Raw genomic sequence first — 27,926 nt, 5'->3', positions numbered from 1 at the left:
AGTTGTTTAAGAGGAGCATTATTCAGCTTTGGTTTTGAACTTAATTGTTGTGTAATTGAATATGCAATACAATGTGTATTTGCAACTGTAGGAAAATTGAGAGAATATATTTACCTGAGCTTGTTTTTAACCAGGATGCTGATACTGAATGCTCCTGTTATTTCCGAAGGAGTTTTTTAATGAGAAGTCCTGAGGCTCAGTTTATATGTTTTGTGGGTGAGACAGCCCTGATTTCATAGAATCATAGAATCATAGAATAGTTAGGGCTGGAAAGGACCTTAAGATCATCTAGTTCCAACCCCCCTGCCATGGGCAGGGACACCTCTCACTAAACCATGCCACCCAAGGCTTCATCCAACCTGGTCTTCAACACTGCCAGGGATGGAGCATTCACAACCTCCCTGGGCAACCCATTCCAGTACCTCACCACCCTAACAGTAAAGAATTTCTTCCTTATATCCAGTCTAAACCTCTGCTGTTAAAGTTTCAACCCATTACCCCTTGTCCTATCACTACAGTCCCTAATGAATAGTCCCTCTCCAGCATCCCTGTAGGCCCCCTTCAGATACTGGAAGGCTGCTATGAGGTCTCCACGCAGCCTTCTCTTCTCCAGCCTGAACAGCCCCAACTTTCTCAGCCTGTCTTCATATGAAAGGTGCTCCAGTCCCCTGATCATCCTCAAGGCCCTCCTCTCGACTTGTTCTAACAGTACCATGTCCTTTTTTTGTTGAGGACACCAGAACCGCACACAGTACTCCAAGTGGGGTCTCACAAGAGCAGAGTAGAGGGGCAGGATCACCTCCTTTGACCTGCTGGTCACGCTCCTCTTGATGCAGCTCAGGATGTGGTTGGCTTTCTGGGCTGCAAGCGCACACTGAAGCTGGCTCATGTTCATTTTCTCATTGACCAACACCCCCAAGTCCTTCTCCGCAGGACTACCATGAATTTCCTTTTTGCCCAACCTGTAGCTGTGCCTGGGATTGCTCCCACCCAGGTGTTTGACCTTACACTTGGCATGGTTAAACTTTGTAAGGTTGACATCAGCCCACCTCACAAGCTTGTCAAGTTCCCTCTGAATGGCATTTCTTCCCTCTAGCGTATCAACAGAACCACACAGCTTGGTGTCATCAGCAAACTTACTATTTTTTAAATGGATATAAAACTCTTCATTCAAGTGAAAAGGTGGTATTGTAGGGAATGAGAGCAACTTGAGATCTTTCAAAAAGAAAAAAATGCTGCTGTTCTTGACTTTGAAAGGCCGGCAAAACAAATAAGGAAATTTACGAAATGTCTCACAGTTTCTCTTGAAAGACCTCAGAGCAGTCTTTAGCAGTATTAGTACTTCTAAACTGTGCAGATCTTGAAACAAAATACAGCACGTATTTTATGTCTTACAGTAACATCTACTTTACTTTCTGAGTATACTTTGCATAATTTCTGTGATGTTTGTGACAATGGAAATGAATAATGGTCTTAAACTATGATTGCTGTCCAGTAAATAACAGTACTATTGCTTGTTCTTAAAAAAACACTCATTCAGGTGTTAACTGAAAGTTTTGGGTTTTGTTATAGCATGAAGAACTGCATCATTGGATATATACACAAGGCATCTTTTCCCTCCATCAATATTTGAGTGCCCAAACTGTCCTGTTGCTATTTTCTGGAACAGGCAGAATCAGTAACCTTCTATAAAAATCCAGCTGCTGTTTTCCTTAACTCTTTCATGACATTCAAACTCTGGGCCATCTTCATGCTTTTTCAGTGTGGTGTTCTTAAGGTCCAGCAGTGCTGTGAAGTCTTTGGTATGAGAGCCAGGCTCATTACCAGAGTCCTCACAGCTAAAGGAGGTTTTCTAATCTTTAAGATTACTGAAGATAATCCTCTGTGGCATGGAAGATATACAGAAAAAAGCTGTGAAAGTGAAATGTGAATGAATTTCTATTTTGAACAAGACACTTGAACCATAGCAAAACATAAGAGGTAGGCTTCAATAGCAAGTAGATTTGATTAAATAGAATCTGAATTTACAGCAAATAATATTCTAAAATAACTTAATGGAGGGACATTGTTTTGTTTTCTTTTTCTTTTACTAAAATTTTCTTGTTCTGCTCAGCTTCAAAGTGATTTATGATGAAGTTGGATAATGTAATTTTATGCCAGGTTTCTCTACGTGGAACTATTTTTCTATATTTGGTCCTTAATAATGCTACATGTAGAGAAGCTGTGAAATTATGCTGACATTCTTCTAGTCTCTGAACCTAAAAATCAGATATTAAAAAAATGTGCAAACTGGGACTTGTGTGCAGCATTAAAAACTTTAAATGGAACCTACTTGAATATGTGCTTCAGGGCATGAGGGAATGGCATATCAGAACTCACAGCTGACGCTATCCCTCCTTATACTAGTTTATTTTACCCTTGTACTGGGTAAGTTGACTTCAAGGAGAGAAGTGACTTTAGTGATCACCTCAGGTTTTATGTCTCTTTCACAGATGTCTGGATTTGGAAAAAGCATATGAATTTATTTGTGTCATTAAAGTCACAAGTGCAGGAAGTTCAGCAATTTGCCTTATTTATTTCTCACTTGCAGTAGAAAAGTGACAAATTTAAATTTCACCTTTTCCCCTCATTGCAAAAATGGAGTTTGAATAGTGAAATACTTTAGAGTAACTGTTCTGCCAGTGGTACAGTAGTGGTGATAAAAAATAGTAAAGTTCACCTAATTAAAAATGTTGGATTGAATTCAGTTCAATGAACTCTTCTGATAAGTTAACTCCAAACTTTAATTTAAACTGTTTTTCTATTACTAAATAGAATTTAGGAATAATCTAACTCTTTTTCTATTCTAAAAAGTCCATGTGTATGCATTTGTGCAGAAACACTCTGCTCAGAATGTTTCTGAATCAGTAAAATGAAAAACTATTTGTGTCATAAAACTTCAATCTATAACAATGCGGAATAAGTTCATGCATGGCTTCTCCCCCTTACTTCCTATGTCATGAGGTTCCTTATTAAATTAGTGGCTGTTAATGGTTTAATTGGCCTTGATTCTGTAGCTCTTTATTGATTGCAAAGTTTAATTATCCAGGGCTTGTTAATTTACACATTACAAATATTAAAGGATATTCAAGACTTTTACATTGTTAAAAAATATTCAAAACTTGTAGACATTTAACAGATGAATAGAAATAGCTTTGTTTAATGAGGCAAGAAGCAAAAAAGAAGATTAGATTTGTGTGGAATAATAGAAAATATCTGAAAGTTGGAAGGCTGCTTCCTGTAATGCTGCTCAAAAACACAGCTATCCAGTGTGTACTTCTGCAGCCAGATTTGTTGCATTTGCTCAGTTTGTGCTTCAGTAGAGAATATGATATGAAAAGAAGTCACACATGTTGGTCTACATTTATTTAATGATGTAAAGCACATGGGAGACCACATAGAGTTTTCAAAACTGGTGGGAAATAAACTTCCTTCAGGAAAGTTTGTTTTGACACTGTTTGATTACAGCAAAAAGCAGCACTGAGAATCCTTACCCTAAAATTATTCATGACTCTGTAGCAAACTCCTAGTTTCAGATGGAGAACCCTTGTCTTGGAGGAAGCTGTGCCAACAGCTGTGCCTGTGTAAAACTGGGCCCACCCCAGATGTTTGTCCAATCAAGGCCGGGGAAAAGCTGTTTTCAAGGCTTGTGTTGACATGAAAACAGATAGTTGTTTTGCTTTTGCATTAGCTATCCAGAGATGAAGGGAAGAGAAAATGCAGAAAGTCAATCTGTTAAGCACACGTGTAACTTAATATTCGCCATGAGAACATGTGGAGGGGAAGTGGTCTGTAGTGCTCACAACAAAGCAGGACTTTTCCATAAGCAATCCACTCTTAAGCTTGCTGTTGCACAAGGTACTATCTCCTTTATATTTGAGAAAGTTTCTGTTCATGAAGGCTGTTCACGTTAGGCCAAATAGCTTTAGTAATGATAATCCCTTCCCTATGATTTTTCAGTGCTTTGAGTAATAAGCACTAATCCTGCCAGGCACTTTGAGGTCTTTCCAGGCAACCATATTAATGCAGCAAACCCAAGGGTTAGGCTTGCTTTTGAGGATGAGATACCAAAGGGACTCTTGAGAGCTAATGGTATTTAGGTACAATAGATGTGCTGCTGAGAAGTGGAAATCAAACTGAGAATGAGGCTTAAGCAAGAGGAAATATGTTACTGATTCAAACTCTCTTTTCTTGTTAAGATTCTGCTCCGATTTCCTAGCCCCTTCCTTTAGTAAGCTTAATCAGTTCTCCCAGCATTGATTTGTTAGTGCATTGCAGATTACAGTCATCTGGACAAACTCTTTATACTGAGGGAGAGGCTATCTGGGCCCAAGAGAAGTGCATTATATGTGGTGTGCACATTCTGTGTGTGAATTTGGTAGTCTCTGAAGGAGTAATGTAGCAGAGGATAATGGCTGAACAATGACTTGAGAAGAAGTAACTACAAATGGAAGCAGAAGGCTGGAAGAAGCAGGGCTAGTGGATACTGAAGGAGTCAGCTCAGGCTTACCAAACCTTGTTAACATTTTCCTGCTTGTACCTTTAAGTTAGCTGGAGATTCAAAGGCATGCTTTAATGTGTGGGGTTTGGTTTTGGAACTTTCTTGATAGCTTTATCCTTAACCAAAACTGACAAATACTTTCTTATACTCTGAGTTGTTTTCACATTCCTTAAAGATATTCAAAGTAATTTGCCTTGAGAAATATCAGACAGATACTTTTAGATCACCTTTGCTGGACAGAAACAGTAGAAGAATTTTTACTGTGCTTCTGCAATGATTGTGCAAAGTTAGGGCAGTTTCATGGAAAAACTAATATGATCTATGAGGACCCTCCTGTATCATCATCTTCTTTGTAGCCTAGGCAGCAACAGCAGGTCTTCCAGTGACATATCTGTATCTTTCTATGATCACACTTCAAAATGAGACTTTTTTTTTTCATTATAAAAAGGTCTCCCTTGATTCATGCTTATGAATTATTAAGTGCAGTTAGTATTGAAAACAGTGCATGTAGTCTACCAAGAATAAAAGGGAGAATTGATATGCAGGATAAAATGTATGGCTTACTTCATACCTATCACATAATATCGATGTTAGAAATATACTGTTTAATTAATTGTAATGAATACAGCTTCTTAATAACTATCTGCTTTGTGATAAAGGATGAGTTACAGTAGGGGTCATCAAAAAAAGTTACAGTAGGAGTTCTAAAAACAGACTGGTTGTTCCAGAGTTATTCTTTAATGCAGTTTACCTGTGTGTTATTACATTTTGAGCATACAAGCAAGCAAGTAAGAGTCATTTCTGTGCTTTTAAACTTAAATATTCTTAAGAGTGAGATGATGTAAAGATGAAGTCAAGATTGGGTGAAGTCCTAGAAAATGCTTGTTCTTCATTTGCATTAATTTGAATTAATTTAATGTGTGTAGGTTTCCATGTGCATTAACCTGGACTTGGGTTTTCTGTCATTTGGAGTTCATAGTGTTGCTGTTTCACTACTGAGTTAAATATCTGCTGAGGAGACAGATGTTCCTGGGAGGAGAAACAAAAGTTTGTCTCTGTTTGCACTGTAGCTCTTTGAAGCCTGCCGAGCCAGTACCTAATTAAACTGCACACACACTGAATAACTGGAAAAGAAATGCTGCTCCTTTCAGATAACATTTAAGGTGACAATTTCTTCTCAAGTGAGATCTACTTGGGGAAATAAATTCACTGCTGATAGAGAAACTCTTCCCATAATATTTCATTATGTGAAGGCATCACTATAGCTTATGTATAGCACAGGAGAACGTGTGCCATTTGGAGAAATAGACTGTATCTAGTCACAGCCATGGGAAAAGTGCAGTTTCAGTTCTCTTTCTTTAGTTTGAAGCCAGAGCTATTTTCCTTGTCTACAATAACATTATTCTGATCATGATGTCTGTACTACACATTGAACAGAAGCCTCTTATGAAATGTTTGGAGGCTGTAGTCTACTGATTAGTTTTGGAATTGAAAATTCCTCAAGTGTTGCTGCCTGACTCCTTTAATAACATCAGGCTATATTAATTTGTTTTGTTTTTGCCTTAAGCCACAGATTTTGTGTCTTGGCTTTCTCATGCCAGATCCTATGAGGAGCACCGATGTTCCAAGTCCAATTTCCTACCTTTAAACATGCATTAAAGTAACTAAAATATTATTTGAGGCAAAGAGAAGGCAAGACGAGCTGTGTAGTTCCTAATGACCAGTGTTAGGCACTATTTTTTGAAGCTTTCTGGTCCTGTAGTAAGGTTAGTCATCTTTTCTCCACAACTGAAGCATGTATGAGTTTCACTGTGTAGGGTAAGAAGCCTAGGTCACAAATAACCCTTGGTATCTCCTGGGAATGCTCCACAATGATTTTGTCATCCATAGGGATATATTCCTCTATTGATGTGCAGTTCCACTAACATAAGCAGAGTTCAACATGGACAGACAAGACCTGTGCACCCAGCGATAGCTCCTTTGCAATATTAGAACCCTAAATCCACGGCAAGTAGGAAACAGCAGAGCTGGCAGAGAAAAAGAGAAAGGGGGAAGAAGGACAATTACATGTTTGAAATAAAATGTGTATTTGGGATTGCAAGGCATGAGGGGAATACTTTTTTCATCTCACATTGCAAGATTCCAGCTTCTTTCTTGGTCCATAGTGGTATCAGCTGAAGAGCTATTTGAGGCTGCTGCTGAGAAACCAAACCAGTCTCCTGTTCTTAGTAAGTATTGTTTAAGCCACTGACCTGAGACAACAGATATCCATGTTCAGATCTCTACTCCAGGATGAAAATCTCAGTTTGATGCCTATTTTGTGTTGAAAGAAATTGACCATCCTGGAGTAAATAAGAATCATATTTTCTGTTTGTACTCAATTGGAAATATCTTGTCCACAGAAGGCCTTTTCAAATTTGGCTTTCATGACATCAAATAAAAATAATAAAAAAAAATGTCCTGGGTGACTTTGGAGGGGTGTAGTTTCTCTAAGTTGTTGTTCTGTCCCTAGAATGAACAGCCAACAACCTGTATCTCAGTATCTGCTGACAATGGTATGGCTGTCAATCCAAACTGGGATCAAAATTATTATAATCAAGCTCTTTCTCTTACCCTTCCTTCCTCCAGTGTTCCTCCCACATCACATCTTTTCTTTTCCTTAATTCTGAACCCTATAACTTCATTTTATTTGAATTTAAGAGCCACACCAAACTGTGTGGTTTGGTTGATACGCTGGAGGGAAGGAATACCATCCAGAGGGATCTTGACAGGCTTGTGAACTGGGCTGATGTCAACCTTACAAATTTTAACCATGACAACTGCAAGGTTCTACACCTGGGTCGGAGCAATCCCAGGCACAGCTACAGGCTGGGCAGAGAAGAGATTCAGAGCAGCCCTGTGGAGAAGGACTTGGGGGTGTTGGTCAATGAGAGAATGAACATGAGCCAGCTTCAGTGTGCACTCACAGCCCAGAAAGCCAACCACATCCTGGGCTGCATCAAAAGGAGTGTGACCAGCAGGTCAGAGGAGGTGATCCTGCCCCTCTACTCTGCTCTCGTGAGATCTCACTTGGAGTACTGTGTGTAGTTCTGGTGCCCTCAACATGAAAAGGACATGGAGCTGTTGGAACAAGTCGAGAGGAGGGCCCTGAGGATGATCAGGGCACTGGAGCACCTCCCATATGAAGACAGGCTGAGAAAGTTGGGGCTGTTCAGGCTGGAGAAGAGAAGGCTGCTTGGAGACCTCATAGCAGCCTTCCAGTATCTGAAGGGGGCCTATAAGGATGCTGGAGAGGGACTATTCATTAGGGACTGTAGTGACAGGACAAGGGGTAATGGGTTAAAACTTAAACAGGGGAAGTTTAGACTGCATATAAGGAAAAAATTCTTTACTGTTAGGATGCTGAGGCTCTGGAATGGGTTAGCCAGGGATGTTGTGAATGCTCTATCCCTGGCTGTTCAAGGCCAGGCTGGATGAAGCCTTGGGTCACATGGTTTAGTGTGAGGTGTCCCTGCCCATGGCAGCAGGTTTGGAACTAGATGATCTTCAGTTCCTTTCCAACCTGAAAATCTGAAAATGATTCTATGATTCTATGATTTTATGATTCTATGATAAGAGTGCTTTATTATGTTTAAAGAATATTTTTAGAAGTCTGCTCATTTTGTGTGCACTTAAGGAAGCAATCCTTCTGCCTTTATTCTGACCTATTGCTTGGTAAACTGATCTCTGGGTGACATGAAACATTTATTAAGTCAAAACAATTAACTGGAGTATTAATTTCCTTCTGATTGGTTTCTCTCAAAGTCAGGCCAGAAGAGTCTCCACTGAGCAGTAACATTAAACAAGGCCAAAATGAGAAGGGTAACTATATGCCAATGGGATCAAAGGAAGACATGCTTAGAATAATGGATTGTTAATGTAGCGATATATGGCAAAAGAGATGACTTGCCACAGTATAAAAAAATTCTCCTAGATTATTGGCTCTTCTGTTCAAAATTTCAGTTAAGGAACAAAATGTAGGAGTCACTGTCACTTCCTGAGTCGTGCCTTAGATCAGAAACATTTGCTGAAGACATCTGCTTTGTGGAAGTCATGTATACAGCATTTCTTAAGTCTGAGGTATGACTCATGGGAAAGCTATAGAAAATGGTTCGGTCTTTCTGAGTTCTGAATACCTGACTTCTCTACATTGCCAGATTGTTAAAAGTTTAGAGAAAACACAAATTATCCCTCTGTGTAGGGAGAGAAAGGGAAAATCAAGAAACAGTTACTGAAAAGGCTTAGCTCTTCCAAGAGGATAGGTGCGCATTTTGAACATGTCATATTATTTTCCTTTGGTATGTTCCTCTCCTAAGGGGATTGGTACAATGTAATTTGGTGAAACTCAGTATATAAAGGTGTGTTCCTTTATGTATTAAAGAACCACTGTGGTTTGGTAAATAAATTTTGTATCTGTGTTGATACTTTTGCTTTAGCAGAGAGATGTCGAACAGATCAATTCCCCTCCATTGTCCCACTTATTTTTAGATTTCTGTTAAAAAAATATGCCTTAGCTATTAGTTACCCTCTCTATAAAAAAGACACTAATTCATCAACATCAAGTTTGTATAAGGAAAAAAGCCATAATTTTATCTTAGTATCCTTAAACCATCTTACCCTTTTTTTTCCAGCTCTTCTGCTGGCACCTTCTTTTATGTAAAAGCGTAAATCAGCAAGTTTCTCTGAATGCAAGTACCTGGTGTCATTCTGACAAGTGTTAGATTGGTATTATGTTCTTTCACTAATTTCTTATGGCTTATGTAGAATCAGAGAATAATACCAGGCTTACATTTCAAAGTGTGAAGCTATTTATAGGATGTGGATATACTGTCTGTATGTTTCTTTTCAACCCCATGTAAGAGAAATTGATTTTTATTTTCTGACTAGTACATCCTAGGACTTTTAGCACAGAATAAATGAAGAAGAGTAAGAAACAGAGCAAAACTCTAAACTTGTATTTGCTTTCTGAACTGCAGGTAATGGAACATTGATTGGAGCATCCGCGAACGTTGTCTGTGCGGGAATTGCTGAACAGCATGGTTATGGCTTCTCTTTCATGGAGTTTTTCAGGTACAGTTTTAAACTGCTTGCATTAAATCTTTATTTTATTTTTCTCTAGGCAAACAATGGATTCTCAAAGGAGACAACCTGGAGAAAGGGTCTATAAAATTTGTTCCTAATTTGTTTTTGGCAACTGAAATGAGGGTGGAGGACAGATATTTTTATGTACCTTGGATAGAATGCATAAAGGTGTGGAACCACAGGAGAAACAAAGCCTCAGAAGTTACTGCTTTGATCACCCTCAACTTACCCTAAGCTCTGTAATGAAACTAAATTCTTGTTTTGTTATTTAATAGTTTAAATGTAGTTTCTCATCTGCATATTTTCATGACATTCCATTGCCAGTAAAAAGTGGAATGTCCCAGTTTAGACTGAGTAGAACTTTACTTCATGATCCCATGAGCAAGCCTATTTATCCAAAAGCAATTACTTCTTTTGACTAAATGTTTAGCATCTAAGAGTGAAAATGTGATGCACAGCTAGTAACAGCTCAAGTTGTTGTTTAATAATTGTTTAATTAATAATTAATAATTGTTATTTAATAGTGGAAGTTCCTTTGCAGGTGTTTGAGGGACCAGGTGAACTTAATGCGTACAACAGTTTAATATTTTTCCAAACTCCTCCAATTTTAGAGACTGTGGTTGAAAGCTGTAAATGGAAACTGGCAGAGGACTAGATGTGAAGTTAAAGTGTACTTGATTTATCTAAAACATAATTCCTTGCTTATTTTTCTGCATGTTTAGGGCAAAGGATACTGTTATGTTCACACCAATATTTTTTTCTCTTTTTTCTTTATATTTTTTATTTTAGTTTCTCACCTCTATTAGCTTTACTTTGTATTGTTACTTCAAAGCCTTCAATCCTGCATAATTAATATGATTATTACATGGGAGTATCTGGAATAGAGACAATGATAATCCTAAAATATAGGTGGTCTAAGCTGTTCTTGCTAAAACTCTTGCTATAAGCACGTGCTGCTCAGAGCACAGCTTAAGTCTTCACACATAGTCTTCTGATGATACGATGTAGAAAGACAGAATGCCTATCAAATGAAAGTCTTGGTTTTCAAGACCTTTGGGACTGCAGTACAGTCTTACATAGTATACAGCGATAGCTAGCAGACTTCTTGGAAGTCAGGCACTTGTACAAAAAATATGGTGATGCAGCTGTGGATTGTTCATGCTTCAACTTCAGATTTTCAGCTTGTCATTTGGGGACTTAACTTGTATGTAGCAATATGTCTTCTACGTAGATTTGTTCTTAATTCTTCCATGACACTGACAGAGTACCTAAGCAAAAACAAGGATATAAAGTTTCACTTTTTTAAGTCTCTTCAGCAGTGTTCACTGGACTGTATTCTTTGGGGAGATTAAAGACAATACACAGGTTACGAAATTATCTTCTATACATAGGCTTTCAGTGTAAATGGTTACTAGGCAAGGCTGTAGATGGTGCGAGCAAAGATGCGAGAACTGAATCCAGACTGATCACAGACAGACAGCAATGGCTATTAATTAGCAGAAAGAACACAGAAGCCTACTTTTTCCGTCTTCTTCTCAATCACCGAGCCACCAGATCATGAGCTCTTTCACAATTTGTCTTAGGAAAATATTTGTCTCAGTTGAATGTGCTCCAGTTCATTATTTTCTGAAGCTTCTCCTGGAATTAAGAGGTATTACATGTATCCCTTGAGGATTTTGATCTTGCTTAATTTCATATATGAAGTTTGTCTCAAAGCATGAAGTGATCTGTCTGCATTTCTTCCCTGTTTGGCCAGGATCACTCATTACATTTCACATCCCTAGTCAGGTCCTCTGCCATGCTTCTGCCAGTTTGTTAATGTCTTATCTTGCAAATCCCTTTGACTCACTGGGGAAAAGTCATGGATACCATGTGTGGGGAGATGATGGCCTGCTGCTGCTTTACTTTTGCTAGATGTCTTCAGTGCAACCTATGCTAGTGTTGTTTGTTTTGTCCTTCTCAGGTGTCTCTGTGCAGGAAATCCATGACACACCTGTCTCCAGGTGGGGGACATACAACACAGTATGCTACCTCCCATACTCTTCCTCCTTACCTGCATGCTCTTTTTTTCTGCAAACCACGTTTTAACAGGGTGGTCTGAGGAGGAAGTCCAGGCAGCCTTGGGCAGGGCTGCTAAGCATGTCTGGTGAATGCACCTTGACACAACAGGAGTGGCTTTGGAGGTTGTGAGTGCCTTGGGGTGCAAGGCATCGTGATGTCTTTTATTGTAGGGAGAGAAAGTAAAAAGCAAGAACCAGGCTCTGTATTTGTAAGGGGGCTGATAGGCTCATGGCCTTCCTGCATGTGCCTTTGTACTGTGGCACCTGGTGTGTTTCATGGTTCCTCTTCTCTTTTTTTAAGAGGGGAGCAGTGGCAGCCCAGCTGGTGTGTTGTACAATGCTGTTTGGCTGCTCAGCCGGAGTCAGAGGTGGTCAGGTGTGATAACCTGCCTCGAATGCTGTGGTATGATGAGCCTGATGTGCTTCTGTCTGGAGTGCCTTCAGCAGAAGAAATCCTGTGCCAGGGCGTGCATGCCTGAATTGAGATGAATGCTGTAGTTAGCCAGAAGTCTAGTATCCCAGGGAAGGTCCCTCTCCAGAGGCACATATAGTTGCCTCCTTCTCTGAATCAAGAGTCCTATTTCCCCAAGGACCTGGGGGCATTCATCTCCTCCCAGACTTCTAGACATGGCTGGATGTAAGGGGAAGACAGCCAGCTCCAGTTTCCCATTCTTAGTTTCCAAGCAGCTCAGGCCCATATACTGGAAGTGCTGTGCCTGTAAAGGAGGCCGCAGTAGGATGGCATTTAGGTGGTAAGGATTATACTGAAAAAAGAGGGTGAAAGGCATACATCCTCCCTCCCTGCATTGAAGCACCTTAAAGCAGCCTGATTCAGAGTTTGCTGCTGGTTGAGCAGACGTCAAGTCCTGGATGTGAATGAGCTAGCCAGTGTCATTGTGTATTTTACCCCGAACACATGTGGGTCTCGTTCCCTTCTCCCACATTACCTGTCAACGCATGTAGAAACCAGTTTTGTCTGAAAGTGCTTGCAAGAGAAAGAGCAAAATTGCCTGTGAGAAAAGATGCCTTGGTTGCTATGAGTTCAACTTGCTGCTCTGGCCCTTAGGAGCTTTTCTTGATACTTCATTATGTTCCACTGAAATGAAAAGATTACCATGTCCCTTAGAAAATAAGAATACTGTAATAAGCTTTATCACCATGAAAATACTTTTACCTTGAATCTGTTACACATCATGTTATGACAACAAAAAGAAGCTTTTACTGATATACCAACAGCAAAAGGAAGATTGGAGGACATATGAGCCTGCCACTGAATGGAGAAATAACCTCCAGACAAAAGATGTGAAGAAGGCAGAAGTTTTCAGTGCTGTGAGCAGCACACAAAGTCCAGCTGTAGGAAAACCACCACTGATGCTCCCCAGGGTGCTTGTGATCCCTGTCAGTGCCTTCCAAGCTCAGCCATTGTGGGATTCAGCTTTTAAACAGTCCCAGAAATCTAAAGGTGAAAAATAACTGCTGCTGGATGACTCAAATTCAAAGGAAAAAAAAAAGCAATATTAAGACTAAAAGAAAAGTCAAAGTCCTAGGAAGATCAAGCTCAGATGTAGCAATTTGCTCTTGCTTTTTTGGAGTCAGTCCATCCCAATTGCATTTCTTTTCCACCTTGAAAATTTCCTCATCAAATTGTGTTTATGTGTTTTAATCTATCCTCCTGAAAAAAATCTTACATGCACCCTAACTTTTCATTATCCTTCTAGTAATTCAGAAGGCAGAGCTGAACACAATATTCCAGGCACAGTCCTTTTAATTTTTGTCCCATTTTGCAAAGAGAAGATTAAATAATGAAAAGGACCTATTTGCCTTTTCATTGTTAATCTAAGCCATTTCAAGTTCCTGTTTAATTTACTATTCACTGTTAAATCCAAGTTTCTTTTGGTTTTCACATTACTTACCTGAGTATATCGTCATCCTCTCAAGTTCTTTTACTTTTCCTACATTGTGCTTTTAATTAACAGATTATCGATCAGCAAAGAGGAAAGGGAATTGGTGTGCTATGTGATCTAGTGAGTGAATTGGAGGATGAACACAAATACAAATATTTTAGTGATAAAGCCAGAAATAATTGTGAGCCAGTGGAGTTTGAAAAAGGAGACAGAGAGCAGTGGGATACTTGCAGTACCTGGTCAAGGGTAAACATTAGAGCAAGCGAATGAGCATTATGCCTCTGGAGAGAACAATTTTTTGCTAATCTTGGCCCTGTACAAAACATCAGATATGTTAATAATATAAAGGTAATTGCTCAGGGACAGCATATATGAATAAGCAGAAGGCAGGGAAAGATAATATGCATTTGATTTTTAGTCTAGTTATCACAGAAACATTAAATCATAAATAGGAGCTTTGCATAAAGGAAAACCCAGATGTAGGGCATGACTATTTCTCTTGGCAAATGGTCAAGGCAAATGTCAGCACAGTCTCTGCATGAGTGATTTCCAGAGGTTAATATAGTGATTTTTTATGTCAATTAAGATGGTAGAACAATTGAGAGAGCTTTGTTTTTGTCTAGGAATAAGATAAAAGAAATAGCCTTGCAGATGGCTCTTCCAATCTAGATGCTTATTTCAAGCTGGCTTTTGTTTGTTTGTTTCTTTGGTTTTGGTTTTTTTTTACATTTTTACTGACATATCTTTGAGTTTGTTTGATGCAGTATAGCAATCCATTAGGTCAGTCCACCCTATGGATTATCAAAATTATATTCGACAGGAATCTATTGTTACCAATGAAGAATCTGGCTCCAGCTTCATAGCAGAAGTTCTCATTGCTGTAGGGGCTTTAATTATCTGTTTCGACTTGCTAATAAAATTGCCAGCTTGATTTTAATTTTCTCTTTAAGAGAGGCATTTATAACCTTATACAAATACGTAGTATTTCAAACGCAAAATAAGTCATATTCCTTCATCCTATTGTAATTCACTACCAGTCACCACTGTGTGTCTGTGCTGCATAATATGATAAAAAAAAAAGAAAAAGTATCAAGAATCACAGATAAATGCTGAATTTATGTGACATGAAAAGAAAGTGGGTATTATGGGAAATACTCTATTTTTATTTCAACCAAATTTTGGCTGACAGTGAATATTTCAGGGTGAGGGATATATAGGTAAGAGAAAAATGAATTGGATAATTCTATGTAATAAGAATACAGGAGAGACGATTTGATCCATGAGGAAGCAGACTGTCCAGAGCAACAGGGTATGAATCTAAGGACCAAATTTAGATCACAGTGGTCAGGTTAGTTGAGCATGATCCTGAAAGCATTGTACATAGTTTCAGGTTTTCACTTTTTGTCATTGCTCTCTGTTTATATGTCATCTGAGGAGCTGAATGAATATTGTCTGTCTTCTCTAGGAATAACAATCATTTAGAAGTGTCTAAAAATGTTGATTTCTGATAATACCTTAGGAAAGAACTTGTTTTTATCATAGGATTTGTCTTGGGAAATATTCACAGCAAAAATATTTACAGTAGGATATTCCATTTATCCATGCTTGAAAGCATTCGCCCATAAAGACTGTGAAATAGTGCTTCCCATGAAAACTGTCATTCATGCATGTGGGAGGACAAATGTGATGTTCCTTGCTACCGTCTGTGTATCCTATTTACACAACATATTGAATATAACTGTTAAAAAAGCCACATTAGGCTCTGTAAAGCCATAAAAATGTCTTTACTTGATTATGTGTTAGACAACTATAGTCCTTTTCCTTATTTTCTCCTACTTTCTTGCTATTAATACTACTCTATGAGAAACAGTGTAGCTGTTTTAAGGCTGATTCTGATCAGAATATAACCAACTGAAGTGTTTTGGGTGTGAATATTGATGATGGAGACTTCAGTTGAGCAGCGTGGTATCTAACACACAGAATCACAGAATAACAGAATCACATAATCTGTTTGGATTTGGGCTGGAAGGGACCTTAATGGTTGGAAATGGTTTGGGTTAGAAGGGACCTTAAAGATCACTCAGTTACAACCCACCCTCGCATGGGCAGGGATGCCTCATACTAGACCAGGCTGCTCAAAGCTCCCATCCAACCTGGCCTTGAACACTGCTAGGGATGGGGCAGCCACAGCTTCTCTGGGCAACCTGTGCCAGGGTCTCACCACCCTCACAGTGAAGAATTTTTCCTAGTGTCTAATCTAAATCTACCCTCTTTCAGTTCAGTCATTGCCCCTTGATCTAACTCTGAATGAAATTCACCTGTGGGCTTTCTGACAAACTGTGCAGCTCCAGAAGATAGAATTTTGGGGTGTTCCAAGTATTTAACAAAGATCCAATGGATACATATGAAAATATTTATTACAGATTTAGGGAACTGAGTTTAACAAATGTAGCTCAATTTTTAAGATGCTATTCACTATTATGCTAAGAAAGGCAGAGCTGTAAATAATCTTCATTTTCAGCTGATCTCTCAATGAAGCAGAAAAGTAGTTCAGCATGTATTCATCTTCCAATATCAGGTTCTAGGTTGGGTTTTTTAAGAAGAATGGCAGTTTTATTTCAGGTATCCAAGAGCAGTCATTGTCAGTCTAGCGACTGCTTTTAAGCTTTATGTTGACATTTGTGGCAGATGAATAAAGTGAATGCTGTTTATATTAAACAGTTGCATATCTTACATCAAACCCTATGAAAGTAAGTATTTGTGCAATAGCGTGGTCCAAACTATGTTAAGAATAATTCCTGAGTTATGGATTCTTTCTTTTTTTTCAAGATGCTTTTGTTTTTATCTAAGATCAAGAAGCACTGTAAGTAGCAATGTAAACAAATGAGGTTTTAGCTTGTTTATTTTTAGGAAATGGGGGGAAAATAGTATTTCAAACCTTCAAATGTGAAAATATTTCCTTTGGCAACTTGAAATACAATTTATGTGCATCATATGAAGTTTTTCATATAGATCAAATTGCTCCTATATCTGAATATATTCAGATTATATAGAATCCTGTATAATCTGTAGGATTCTACAGTTTTAATCTACATTAAACAAATCTGCCTAACCACACCTGGAAAGTATTAATTGCCAAGGTTTGTATTCAAAATACATGGGATGGATTTTTCTCTGCATACATACTTTTAGCTGTGTTGAATGCACAGGGAGTCTGGAACTCCTACACAGGTAAAGTTTGGCAAGATGAACCCTTTTCTTGTCTATTCTAACCAACTTTTTCTAATTTTATTTCATATTCAGTACAGATGGCAAGGGGAAGATAGAGAATTGGAAGGGAAAAATCAGATTAAAGAAACTGGGAGCTATGTTGAGGCATTCTGGAAACATGAAGGGACAACTTTCATACATGGAAATAATAGTCCTTTCTTGAGAGCAGAAAGAGCATTCCTGTTTATATTTTCTTCTGATAGAAAACATGGGGTTGGAGGTAGGTAGGGGTAGAAGAAACAAAGAGAAAGAAGGAAAGATGTATTCAAGTCTCATTTCAGGTTGGAGCTCATACATGGACTTTTAGAACATAGCTGTTTAGAGACTCACACTGCTCATGTTCTTGGAGCAAGGCTTCGTATACTAGTATTAACATCTGGCTTCTTATTCTCTACTGCCATTGTGTTGAAGTGTTCAATTTAATGAGTTTTTACATATGGATGAATAATGAAACATATGAACTAAATCAGATGTGCATCAAAATGGAGTGATTCCTGTAGCTAACCCACAGTTAGTTAATGCATGAGTTTGTATTTTACCTTATATGTAAGAAACCACATTTATCATCTTTTTATTAGAGCAGTCCTTAATAAAAAGTAACCTCTTCTAAAATAAGAATTTAAACAGTCTGTGAAGAAGTTCATTCTTGCATTGGCTTAGCGTTTGTGAAAGATTTAAAATCTTGTCTTTCTGTAGATTCTATTTTAACATTGTTGTTTCCATAGTCTTTTGCATATGACAAGTCTGTACGAGTTTTCTGAATTAACACCGCTTTCAAGTTACAGATCTATGATAGTTGTTACATAAGTGGATATTGCAGTAAGAAATTTATTTATAGACTTATGTTTAGACTACTCAAATGCTTTTGCATTTCTTTTTCTAATAATCTGTAAAGGAAGCTGAAGAGAAGACAGAACTCTTACTATATCTAGGTGGGTGACATTGAAAGGTTTTGGGAAGTGTTCTGCGAGACTTTTACACTATGCTTTTTCTTTTGTTTTTTAAAATGAACAGAATCATGTTTTTATGAAAAGATTCCTGAAGTATCAACAAAGCCCAGGATTTTAGTAGCAGATTATGATTTGTGCCCAAGTGGATTTGAAAAATCCAAGGAATGATGTACTTCTTCTTCAGTGTCTCTTTAAATAGAAGCCATATAAAAACTTAAAAAATGAATTAGTAGAAAAATCTGCAGGGAATAATTCTTCACTGGTAGGTGATGGAGTTTAAACAAAAACTCTGTTGACATGTCTGGCTGTGAGAATTCATATTTTACCACTACTAATATTGGATGAAATCAGCTTTCTAGCAAGCTTTTAAAAGGCAAATAGATTACCTAATTTTTCATTTTGCTGAGTTTAATTTCCACCAGATCCTCTAAAGCTAGTTTGAATTTTACTGTATCTAAATGTACATAATTTCATGGTTAGATATAAGATATAATTAAAATAGGTCTTATCCAGTTTTAGGGGCATCTGGACTCAAAATATGAAGATTTGTAGCTGATTAAACTTCTGCAGCATTAAGGCAGGAGTTAATTTGAAGCCTTTCTGGTTTTGCTTTGAGGTAAATATGATTTTGTTAAATGCTAAAAGGTACAAAATGAAGGTCATATGCACTATTATGCTTTTTAGGCATGTCATGATTTTACATTTTTAAAAGCTGGAGCCTATTAAATCAGAGATATTTTTCTGTAGTTAAAAGAGGTCAGTACATTATTTTCCTAGATAATTCATCAGCGTCAGTAGTACTAATGAGAATTTGGGCTATATGTCAAGAGTTGGTGTGTCTATGTCTCTGCTGACACTGTGCTTTAGTACTCATTTCATTGCAGATCATTAAATGAAAGGTTTGCCAGTGCCTTACAAGCTGTGAGTAGATCCATATTAGAAGAGAGGACAGTGTCTGTAGCCTCTTTTGAGTGACTTCACTCCGTGGTGATCATGCCCACATCATATTGCCAGCTTGACAGCTAAGTTTAGGGGAGTATTCCTGGCGAGAAGAGAAGTAGGACCGAAACTGTCTTTGCTGACTTTCCACACCATGTCTTGGAGCTAACAGCTGGGTTGAATTCCTTCTTGTTACCATCTTATTTTATGTAGCACATAGAAAAGGAAAAGGTCTGCTCTTTATAGATGTGGTACCCAATTGACCTGTGTGTTGTGTAGTGGAAAAAGAGCTGTATGTTATACAAAGGCAGAGGGGCAGGGGAATCTGATAATGCAAAATCTTCATTGTAGCTTATTTGGTTAAGAGAGTGTTTATAAAAAGGAGATGTTTGCCACAAAAGTGGGAAAACTTTGGTGTATTTTTTTACAGTGGTAGAATATAAGAAATGGAACAAAAAAAACCCCAAAAACAAAAAACAAGAAAACCACAAGTCCATGCTGTTACAAGTATAGTTTTCTGAAATGTGCAGATTACTTCTGAAATAACATCAACTATTGTTCTGCCCTCCCCCCTCCCTGTGACTATCAGGGTTCAATCAGTCTAGTCTGACTTCATTTTTCAGTGGAAATTGCTGTTCTCTCTTTAGGAAGGAGATACTCTTGTTACTCTCTTAATTAGGATACAAGTTGTTTTCCTTCCATGATTTATTTTATTCTAGAAGTCATCTATTTACTCTTCTTGATGCACCAGTAAATAAGTGCTTCAGTGAGGTATAAAGCCCTTTCTTCTAGCTCTTGACTTTCTGGGAGAGAACTTTGTTTGGGCCTTGTAGTTTATCCTATCCTGTAGGTTAAAATGTATGCTCACAGACAACTAAACTTGACTGTGGCTTGTTACTTGGTCTTGGGTGACACCTGGCCCAGAAGTAGTTAACCATTCTGAGATTAGCTTTGAGGTTGGCATAGCTGAACGCAAGGCTCTATTTCTTACATAAACTGTAAAGAGCTGTGTTTTCTGTCAATCAGGTGGTCAGATCAGATCCTGACTTTTGGCAGCCATGCATTATGGCCATTCATAAAGAAATAAAAATGAGCTAATAGTAATTTTGCTAAATATTCCAAGCTCTCTGTGTATAGACTTGTGTAAGTTTGCTGTAAGTTTGGGGTTTTTTTCCCCTTTTTATAATGTTTTCACAGCCATGTGTATTTTACAACTTCTTTATGCTTTAAGATTTTTTCCCATCTTTTTTCCAATTTCTCTCTTAGAAAGTCTGGCTACTACATAAGCTTTAATTGATCTTACCATTTTTGTTTTATTTTTAGTGTGTTCCAGGAAGGTTCTAAATTGCTGCTTTGGCCTAAATACTTGTCTTTCGAAAAGCAAATGCCGAAGCTATATTGAAACACTGTTTAGGTTGTTAAATAACTGTGAAAATTTGCCTTACATAGGTGCTGGTTGGACTGTTTGAAAAAAATTAATCTGATTGCTTCTCAGATACTGTCCCCACTATTTGTGGGCACCCTGTTTACTGTTTCATGATTTGTTTCATGTGTTTTGGAGGGGATTGACTTCGAAATAGAATTCTTTTCCCAGTGTGAGATTTTTAAGTCTGAAAAGTATGCTCATCTCAGCAGCAGAAGGAGGTTTTCTGTAGTGATAGTGATACATAAAATGTTAAAAGAAAGAAGGTGAGTAGTATAGCTATGGAAAATCAAACCAGGAAGATGATATAAAACCAAAATTGAGACCATTCAAAACATGGAAAACACTGCAAAACAATGAAAGTCAAACCCCAGCAAAATAAAAAAACAAACAAACAAACAAACAAATCTGTTATATATCTTATATATAGTATATTGATGAAGGGTGTTTATAGTAAAGCCTATTTGCAGTGACTGGGTGAACAGTCAAATATAGGTTTGTTGTTTACAGAGCCTTCTGCTTTTCTTACATTAGTGAGAACTCATTGTAATTGGTAGTCTCTTTGATTCAGAAGACTTCAGATTGTTGTTCATAGTTCTATGCACTATTTCCACTGACTATTGCAGCCAGAAGGTGGTCATCAGTATATTAGTAAAAATAATATTTTCTGTATTATGTAGTTAAATAAAAGTCCCGAGAATAACGACAGCTTAGATTATGTCTCATTTTTAGACCTATCATGATATTGATTTATTTGGTCTGGTAGCTAATATAATGGCAGTATTTCTGTATAGCGCATGATCTGTCACATTTTATTACTTAAGGGTAATATTAAAAAAAAATAAAATTGCTCTTATCTGTCATGGACAAGGGAGCAAGGTAGGCTCTTAGGGATGTCTAAGATTTAATTTTGAAGTTAAAGTCTAACACCTACAAATTGTGTGTATTTGACAAGAAAGGTGTTGGTTTTTTTTTTGAAGGTTTTACAGGAATATCTTTTGACAGATTGATTGTGTAAGGCTTCATGTTGTTCTAATAACTCCTTTTTAATGGGAGAACTTTAATTGATGTCAAACTCAAAAGTTCAGTGACAGATAATGTGCCTTCCCTTAGTTTAGAGGTTAAAAATAATTGACACTTTTGTAGGCACAGGAAAAAAAAGCCATAAAAATATTAATTTTTATGACTATTCAGATAGGAAGAGACAGAAATAAATTAAAAATGACTGGCCACCTTTTCCATAAGATTTGAGATAGTGAATATGACCATTAATAAATACAATCAACAACCATTACTGAAAGAATAAAAGAAAGTGTTATAAGCCAGTGCTTGTCATAATTGCTGTTGCAAATGGAGTGGAATTACAGGTTTTGAAATTTTTAAATTTTCTGATTATGCAGAAAATCAGAAAATACTTTTCAGAAATGCAGCTAAATTCTGAACTATTTGTAGTATAGAAAAATTATTTTATTTCATTTTTATGCAGATGACTATATAAAAAATTAATCATTTGCCAAAGCAAATGGAAAGGAGGTTGTGCAAGTACAGTGTGGTCTATGGGTACTTTCAGGGCCATGGCAGCTTTGCAGTGTAATTTAAAATCAGATGACTTACCAGCATAAGCAGTGTCTACAGGCTCTTTTGTCTGCTGTGTACTGAGTAGTAAGACACAGCACAAAAAAATGCATACCTAAACTTATCAGTATAAATCATATGATATTACTTTAAAGGAAGTTTAGCCTGGTTGGTGACTTTTCTGGTCACCTTTTGAGTGAACCTTCACCTCACAGAAGTTACAGATTTTCCCTTATGGTATTGTTACTCCAGAATTTTCTACATTTTCCTTGTAAACAACAGGACAACTGTTAGAAATAGAATACTTGACTAGAAATGTAACTCATCATACCTGAGTTCATCCATTTAATTCAGCCTATTCATTTTTATTCCTTCTGCAGTCAGTGGAGAGGAAAAGGGAAGAGTTGTTCTTACATATTAAAGGGATATCTCCTGATGAGAATTGCTTCTTGAAGTTGCTTTATTTCAGATGACTAAAATAAACCTATAGTGTTGTATCTTAAACCTAAATGATGCAAAATGCACCTTTTGTAAACCATATCTGTATAGTTCATTTTTACCAGTTCTTACACAAAGGCTGCATGATAGCACATATGAAAAAGACATACTGGTACATGACACATTGCTTTTACTACTTCCTGATTCATGAGAGCTAAAAAGGGTAAAATTATTAATTTATCTTGACCATTTTTAGTGGAATTTATGCATGCATGTGTGTATGTCTATGAAAGGCATAGTAACTGAGTGCAATTCTACATTGATATAGTGTATTTAATTAAAAGTTAATATTTCAATTTTTTATTTAACACTTCCAACTAAAAAACAAGTAGATCAAACCCACACTGACTTTGAAATAATTCAGTCTTCAAACCATTCTAATCAATTTTCAAATACTATTAACCATTTGAAGCACTAAATTTTGAGTTTTTTTTTATTCCAGGAAAGTGTAGAACAAAAAAGAGCGAAAGAATGCACTATTTCAATATAATTTTATTCTGGCTAATCTTCATGTAACAGGAGTATCTTGATACAGTTTACCCAAAGATGGGATTCAGCTTGAGCTGATCGTCTAAAATACCATTGGAGTTCCCAGCGGGGATTTAAGGCTTTATTCACTTGCCTAAACATATTTTTTTAGTCCTGTATCCAGGGTGTCTTCATGCATCTGACAGATATAAGATAAATGGACTATCATGTCATTCTCAAGTGGCAGATGGAACCTAAGTGACACTGTCTTCGTATCTCCAAAAGCACTGTGTGCCTTTATTTAGACAACTCATTTGAGTATCTCACAATAGACTCAATGGAATCTAATGTGTGATTTGTCTCATCCTGCAGTAGACACATATATTCTACATTCTGTCTACTGCGTTGACTAGATTTACCACTATCTAACATGGCAACTTAGACAAAAAATACTTTCACATATAGATTCCATCTACATGTGTCTGAATGTAGAGCTGAATCCCAGCATAAGTTTCTCATCATGCATACACTGAAATGGTACAAAAGTTTTTCAAATGAAAATGCAAAAGAGAAAAATGAGTCATAACCAAGACAGAAACATATTAATGTAGAGAGTGTGTACACAGGAAAAAAAAATAAGGATACTGCAACACATTTATGTATGTTCGTTTTGCTCTGTACTGTCTACTCTTTCTTCTTGTCCCTTACTGTTCCTCTATACATATCTCTTCCCTTGCTATTTCCTGCCCAGCAGCAGGTAGTGTTTTCCTCTCCCATAGAGATGTGTGAGAATAACGACACAGACAAGACAGATCCCTAGTGCTTCCAAAGCTTCTGAAAGGCTATTAGGTCAATGGTCAGGGCTTTTCAGCATGGTATGTCTGAGCCAGGTTAAAATCTGTATTTCATCTGGCTAAATAAATGAAACGGACTTTACATGGTAATCTCATTCTCTAGTCAACCACCTGCTGTTTCAGGGCTGGTGACGGTCTTGTCCTAATTTTTACGCTGAAGATGCTGGGCCTGGTTTGCTGGTGGGAAGGGGACAACAGTGAAGGCCTGGCCCTTGGTGCTACAGGTTGGGGCTTGGACAGGACCTTGGCTTCATCAGGACTGTGTGGCTCTTTTTCCTGTGTTTACTTTCTCTCCATGTATGCTTTCCTGCCCAACACTGGAATGACTATAAAAGGGCAGCTCATGGGGAGTACAGCTATATGCTGATGAAGGTCAGAGTCCTTGAGAATATGGGATCTTGAAAGGGATTCTCCTACTGTGCTATCTGTGCAGTCTTGGTGAAGACTGTGTTTGGATGCTGAAGCAACCACTCACGGTTGTATTTCACTTTACATCTAAAATTTATATGCAACAAGCAGGCATCAGTTGTCCAGTGTATTTAGGAGGTAAAAACAGAAGGAAGGACACTGCCTTGTTTTTGCATTCCCAAATGTAAAATATATTTAGTTAACAGCCTACAATTCTTTACCAGTCAGCCCTTTAGTCCATTGGAAATAATCCTTTTGCGATGTTTGCTTCACCTTAAAATTCTCATCCCAGAAAAAATTTTGTGTACATCTTCATGCTTCTATTGTCACATAACATATTTTTATTTAAGTTCTGCATTTATCAGATTTAGACCAAGTTGTATTAAAGTCAAAAGCTCATGATGCATACCTACTGCAAATTTCAGACTTGATGAGAATAACTTCTGTAAGAATCATGCATTATAGATAGGCATAATCTGTATAATCTTCAAGTCCAATCATGCATAAAATGGGAAAAGTTTTACTGGCTGATAGAAATTTTTGCTGCACAAGAAATACAAGATTAGCTGTTTATAGTTCATGGAGAGTCTTGTGGTCAGAGAAGTATTCTTTTCTATGAGACTAGTAATTTTACAGTTTTTACCCTGACTTTCCTTTTTAACGGTTCTATTAGCATAAGAACAGACACATAACCACTGGAATGGTTATATGAGGTACTTTATTGCAGCGCTGGGAAATCAGGGGCACTCGCCCAAATCTGGCTTTGACCTTGTCACATCGTGTTCATAATTTATACATCAAAAGTTTCACAATTAATGCATATTCAACCTAAATTGCTACTTTAACTAATACATATGCATCAGGGATTGCCTCATCAGCCTATTAGGACATCAGCCTCTTCTGCGCTTGCGTAGTCCCCCTCTGGTGGTAGTCCTGATAAAGTAAGGAGTCTTCCTCAGATGAAGTAAGAAGTCTTCCTAGCTTTGTCCTTTGCACCCGTTCGTTCTTTGGACGGGCCCCAACCATTATGTGAATGCCAGTATTCTCTTGTTTTCACTTGGCTGCCTCTGGTCAGTCTGCATGTTCTGCTTGGATAAGGTTTTACAATACTTAAATCCACCCATGCCTAAATTGCAGCTAAGGTACAGAACAGCAAAGTTACAACTAAGGTACAAAACAATTAACTAAGGTACAGAACAGCAAAATCAAAGGCCTACTATTGATTTGCAAACTTTCAAATATAATTATTTCTAACATAAAATTTCTGTGAATGGCTTTGTACATACCTTGTTAAATTCTTAGAGAAATGGTCTACAATTTTTCCTTAGGTAAGGATCTTCAGATAGCATCCTAAAATGCTCCAAAAGAACAAGGAAATTGTTGAGATTTTTTTTTCCTTGTGTAGTAGTTTCCTTCTACATCATTGTTGCAGTTGCTAGTGCCGACTCTCAATAAAGCAAATCTTGAATTTTCAGTTTAGCATGTATGATTTAGGATGTTTGCCCTGCTTCAGCTGGGAAGGTTTTTACATACTAGTGTCTACAAAGTATGTTTTGTGATCTAGTTGCTGTCTTTGGGTTATAGAAATGGCAATTTGAACTGAAAATTTCTGTTCTTTCTAGAATCTCTGACAATTACCTCTGTTTACTTGACCAGCCTTGAAGGAGAATGTATTCTTAGAGAACCTAATGGAGACACTAATATATCAGCTTTGGGTTTTTATTTCAGTTTGGCATCTCATTTCTTAAAACATTTTATCTAATTAAATGCAAAGTCCATTGGACATATTTATAGTTCATTAGCTAGAAATAAAACAGGACTATTTTTATAGCAAACAATTAATGCATATTTTAAAACTTTTTTCTTTTTATGTAGTATGGATCAAGATTTATCCAAAAAAGGGTTTAATTTTTGTTTTTTCATGAACATTTGACAGGGGAATTGTAATGCCAAAGTGGTTAAGGTTAAATGGCTAAGCTGTTGCAAACCATTTAACAGCTGATTTTTCTGTGTTAACATAAACTTTCTTACTTGAATTGGCCTAGAACCTGCTACTCTATTCGAAGAGGGAAGTTTTCCAGAAAGTATTTGGTCTTTATGCAATTCAGGAGCCACTGTGATATGTATATAACAGAACAACAGGAAGTATGTTTCATAAAATAGAATCATAGAATAGTTAGTAGTTCACAGTAAACACAAGAAAATCCCTGATATGTGCAGTTATAAAATGAAGACATCCTTCCTTTAAAAGGAGCCCAAATATCCAAGTTTAAAAGGGTTAAAAGGGTTGTTTACTACTCTAAAGAGGAATGATGAATGGGGTTGTTTTCGAGTAAGTCTTAGATAGTACAGGCACATCTAGCTGTGATGACAGTGGGAGAGAATACACTGGTCTGGCTTATCTTTCAATTTCACTGCCAGAAAAATGTGGCCTTTTACAAAGAGATAGCTGGTGCTTTATGCACCTTTATGCAAACTGGTAGGGGAAGGAGGGCATTATTTAACTACATTGCCAGTCTATTTAAGCAATTACAACAACAAAATCTTTTTCTCCTCAGGAGTTTTTTTGTTATCCCTAAAAAGGTCCTTATCTGAGCAAATACAGGTATCAGGGCAGAATGAGATAGACACCTCTGTAGTTTTCATTTGCTGTATTGGCTGGATCTTCACTGACTGCCATCAGAATTTAGCCTCCTCCCATAGTAGCCGCTTGAGCTTAAGTAGATGAATCTGGAGTTGAATCCCACAGTCCAGGATATTTCAAGTGACTTCAGTGCAATGCAGATGTTCCTGACCTTGATCAGCTGTATCAGTGTAATCACAATTACATGGCTAATGCAGTGGAATATACTGAGCTCCATGGCGCTTAGACTGGACTGCTGCTGGTACCTCTGCTTGCAGATGTAATGCTAGCTCAGCCCCGTTCACACTGTCTACATTGTGCTATGATCTTTGGTGACCTACACCCCAAGGAATCTATCTTGCTTTTAAGAAAAGGAATCCCACTTTTAATGTCACACCCCATTGCTCTTAACTTTGTTTCTGAGATAGATGGAAATATCAGAGGCTGAATTGTTTTGTTGTTATTGCCAGGGCTGATCCCATCTCATTTTAAAAAACAACACATTGAGGACTGAGATTGCTGAAAGTACGTATAGGTGGTCTAATATGTCTCTCTTGAAGCTAAAGGGCATTCTTGAGGAGTTTGGTGGAGGGCAGAACTAGGCCAGATCATTCCCTTATGATAAACTCAGCCGTTGTTCATGCCTCTTTAAAGGTTAGTCATTTATGGAGCAGATATGAGTCCTGCTAATGATAGTGTTGAACAAGAAAAAATGTTTTCTTTGCACATTAGACTGCATGCTGTCACTGTAGCCACTGTTGGATTATATGTAGAGTTTATGAGATGGTTCAGTAATGTGGTGTAAGCCAGGAGGTGATACAAGAAATCTAATGCAAGAAATTTTCTGCCAGATGATACCTTGCTGATAGGTGATTACAAGGCTGCCTCTTGGGCCACTGCCTTTGGGAATAAAATGATCTGGTTAATCTAGTAATATCTGTTGGTTTCTGATACCACCTTTTTTTCTTCCAGTGCTTGTTTAATTCAAATATAATTCAGAAAAACATACATTACCAAATAAGATGCAGTTATATGAATTCGTGTAACTGAAGTTCACTTCCCCAGACTGTAAGGGTTATCTATCTTTTCCTGAGGCTAGCATAATGTTTCGTAGCTAACTTGCTCTTGATTCCCAGGATTGTGAACTGACACAGTTAAGGCAAAATTTTTCAGTGTTACAGAATATTTAATTGTTCTTTTGATACCAACTTGGTTTGTGGAGACCACTGTGTTTCTTCTGGTAAGTGCTTCTTTAATTTTCCTCTAGAAACATATTGTGCTTCTGGTTTATGC

The 27,926-nt window shown here is 37.5% G+C and overlaps 1 protein-coding gene across 1 annotated transcript in view; it reads left to right on the top strand.

Moving 5' to 3' along the window:
* Positions 1–27,926, top strand: part of OCA2 (OCA2 melanosomal transmembrane protein) — a 189,950-nt gene that overhangs the window by 144,785 nt on the left and 17,239 nt on the right. The window contains exon 23 of the mRNA XM_005151395.3: positions 9,556–9,649. Within this exon, the coding sequence (XP_005151452.1) occupies positions 9,556–9,649 (94 nt within the window). The remainder of the gene's footprint in view (positions 1–9,555; positions 9,650–27,926) is intronic.

This window comes from Melopsittacus undulatus, chromosome 2 (assembly GCF_012275295.1).
Source record: "Melopsittacus undulatus isolate bMelUnd1 chromosome 2, bMelUnd1.mat.Z, whole genome shotgun sequence".
NCBI lineage: Eukaryota > Metazoa > Chordata > Aves > Psittaciformes > Psittaculidae > Melopsittacus > Melopsittacus undulatus.
This window is presented reverse-complemented; position numbering and strand designations above follow the sequence as displayed.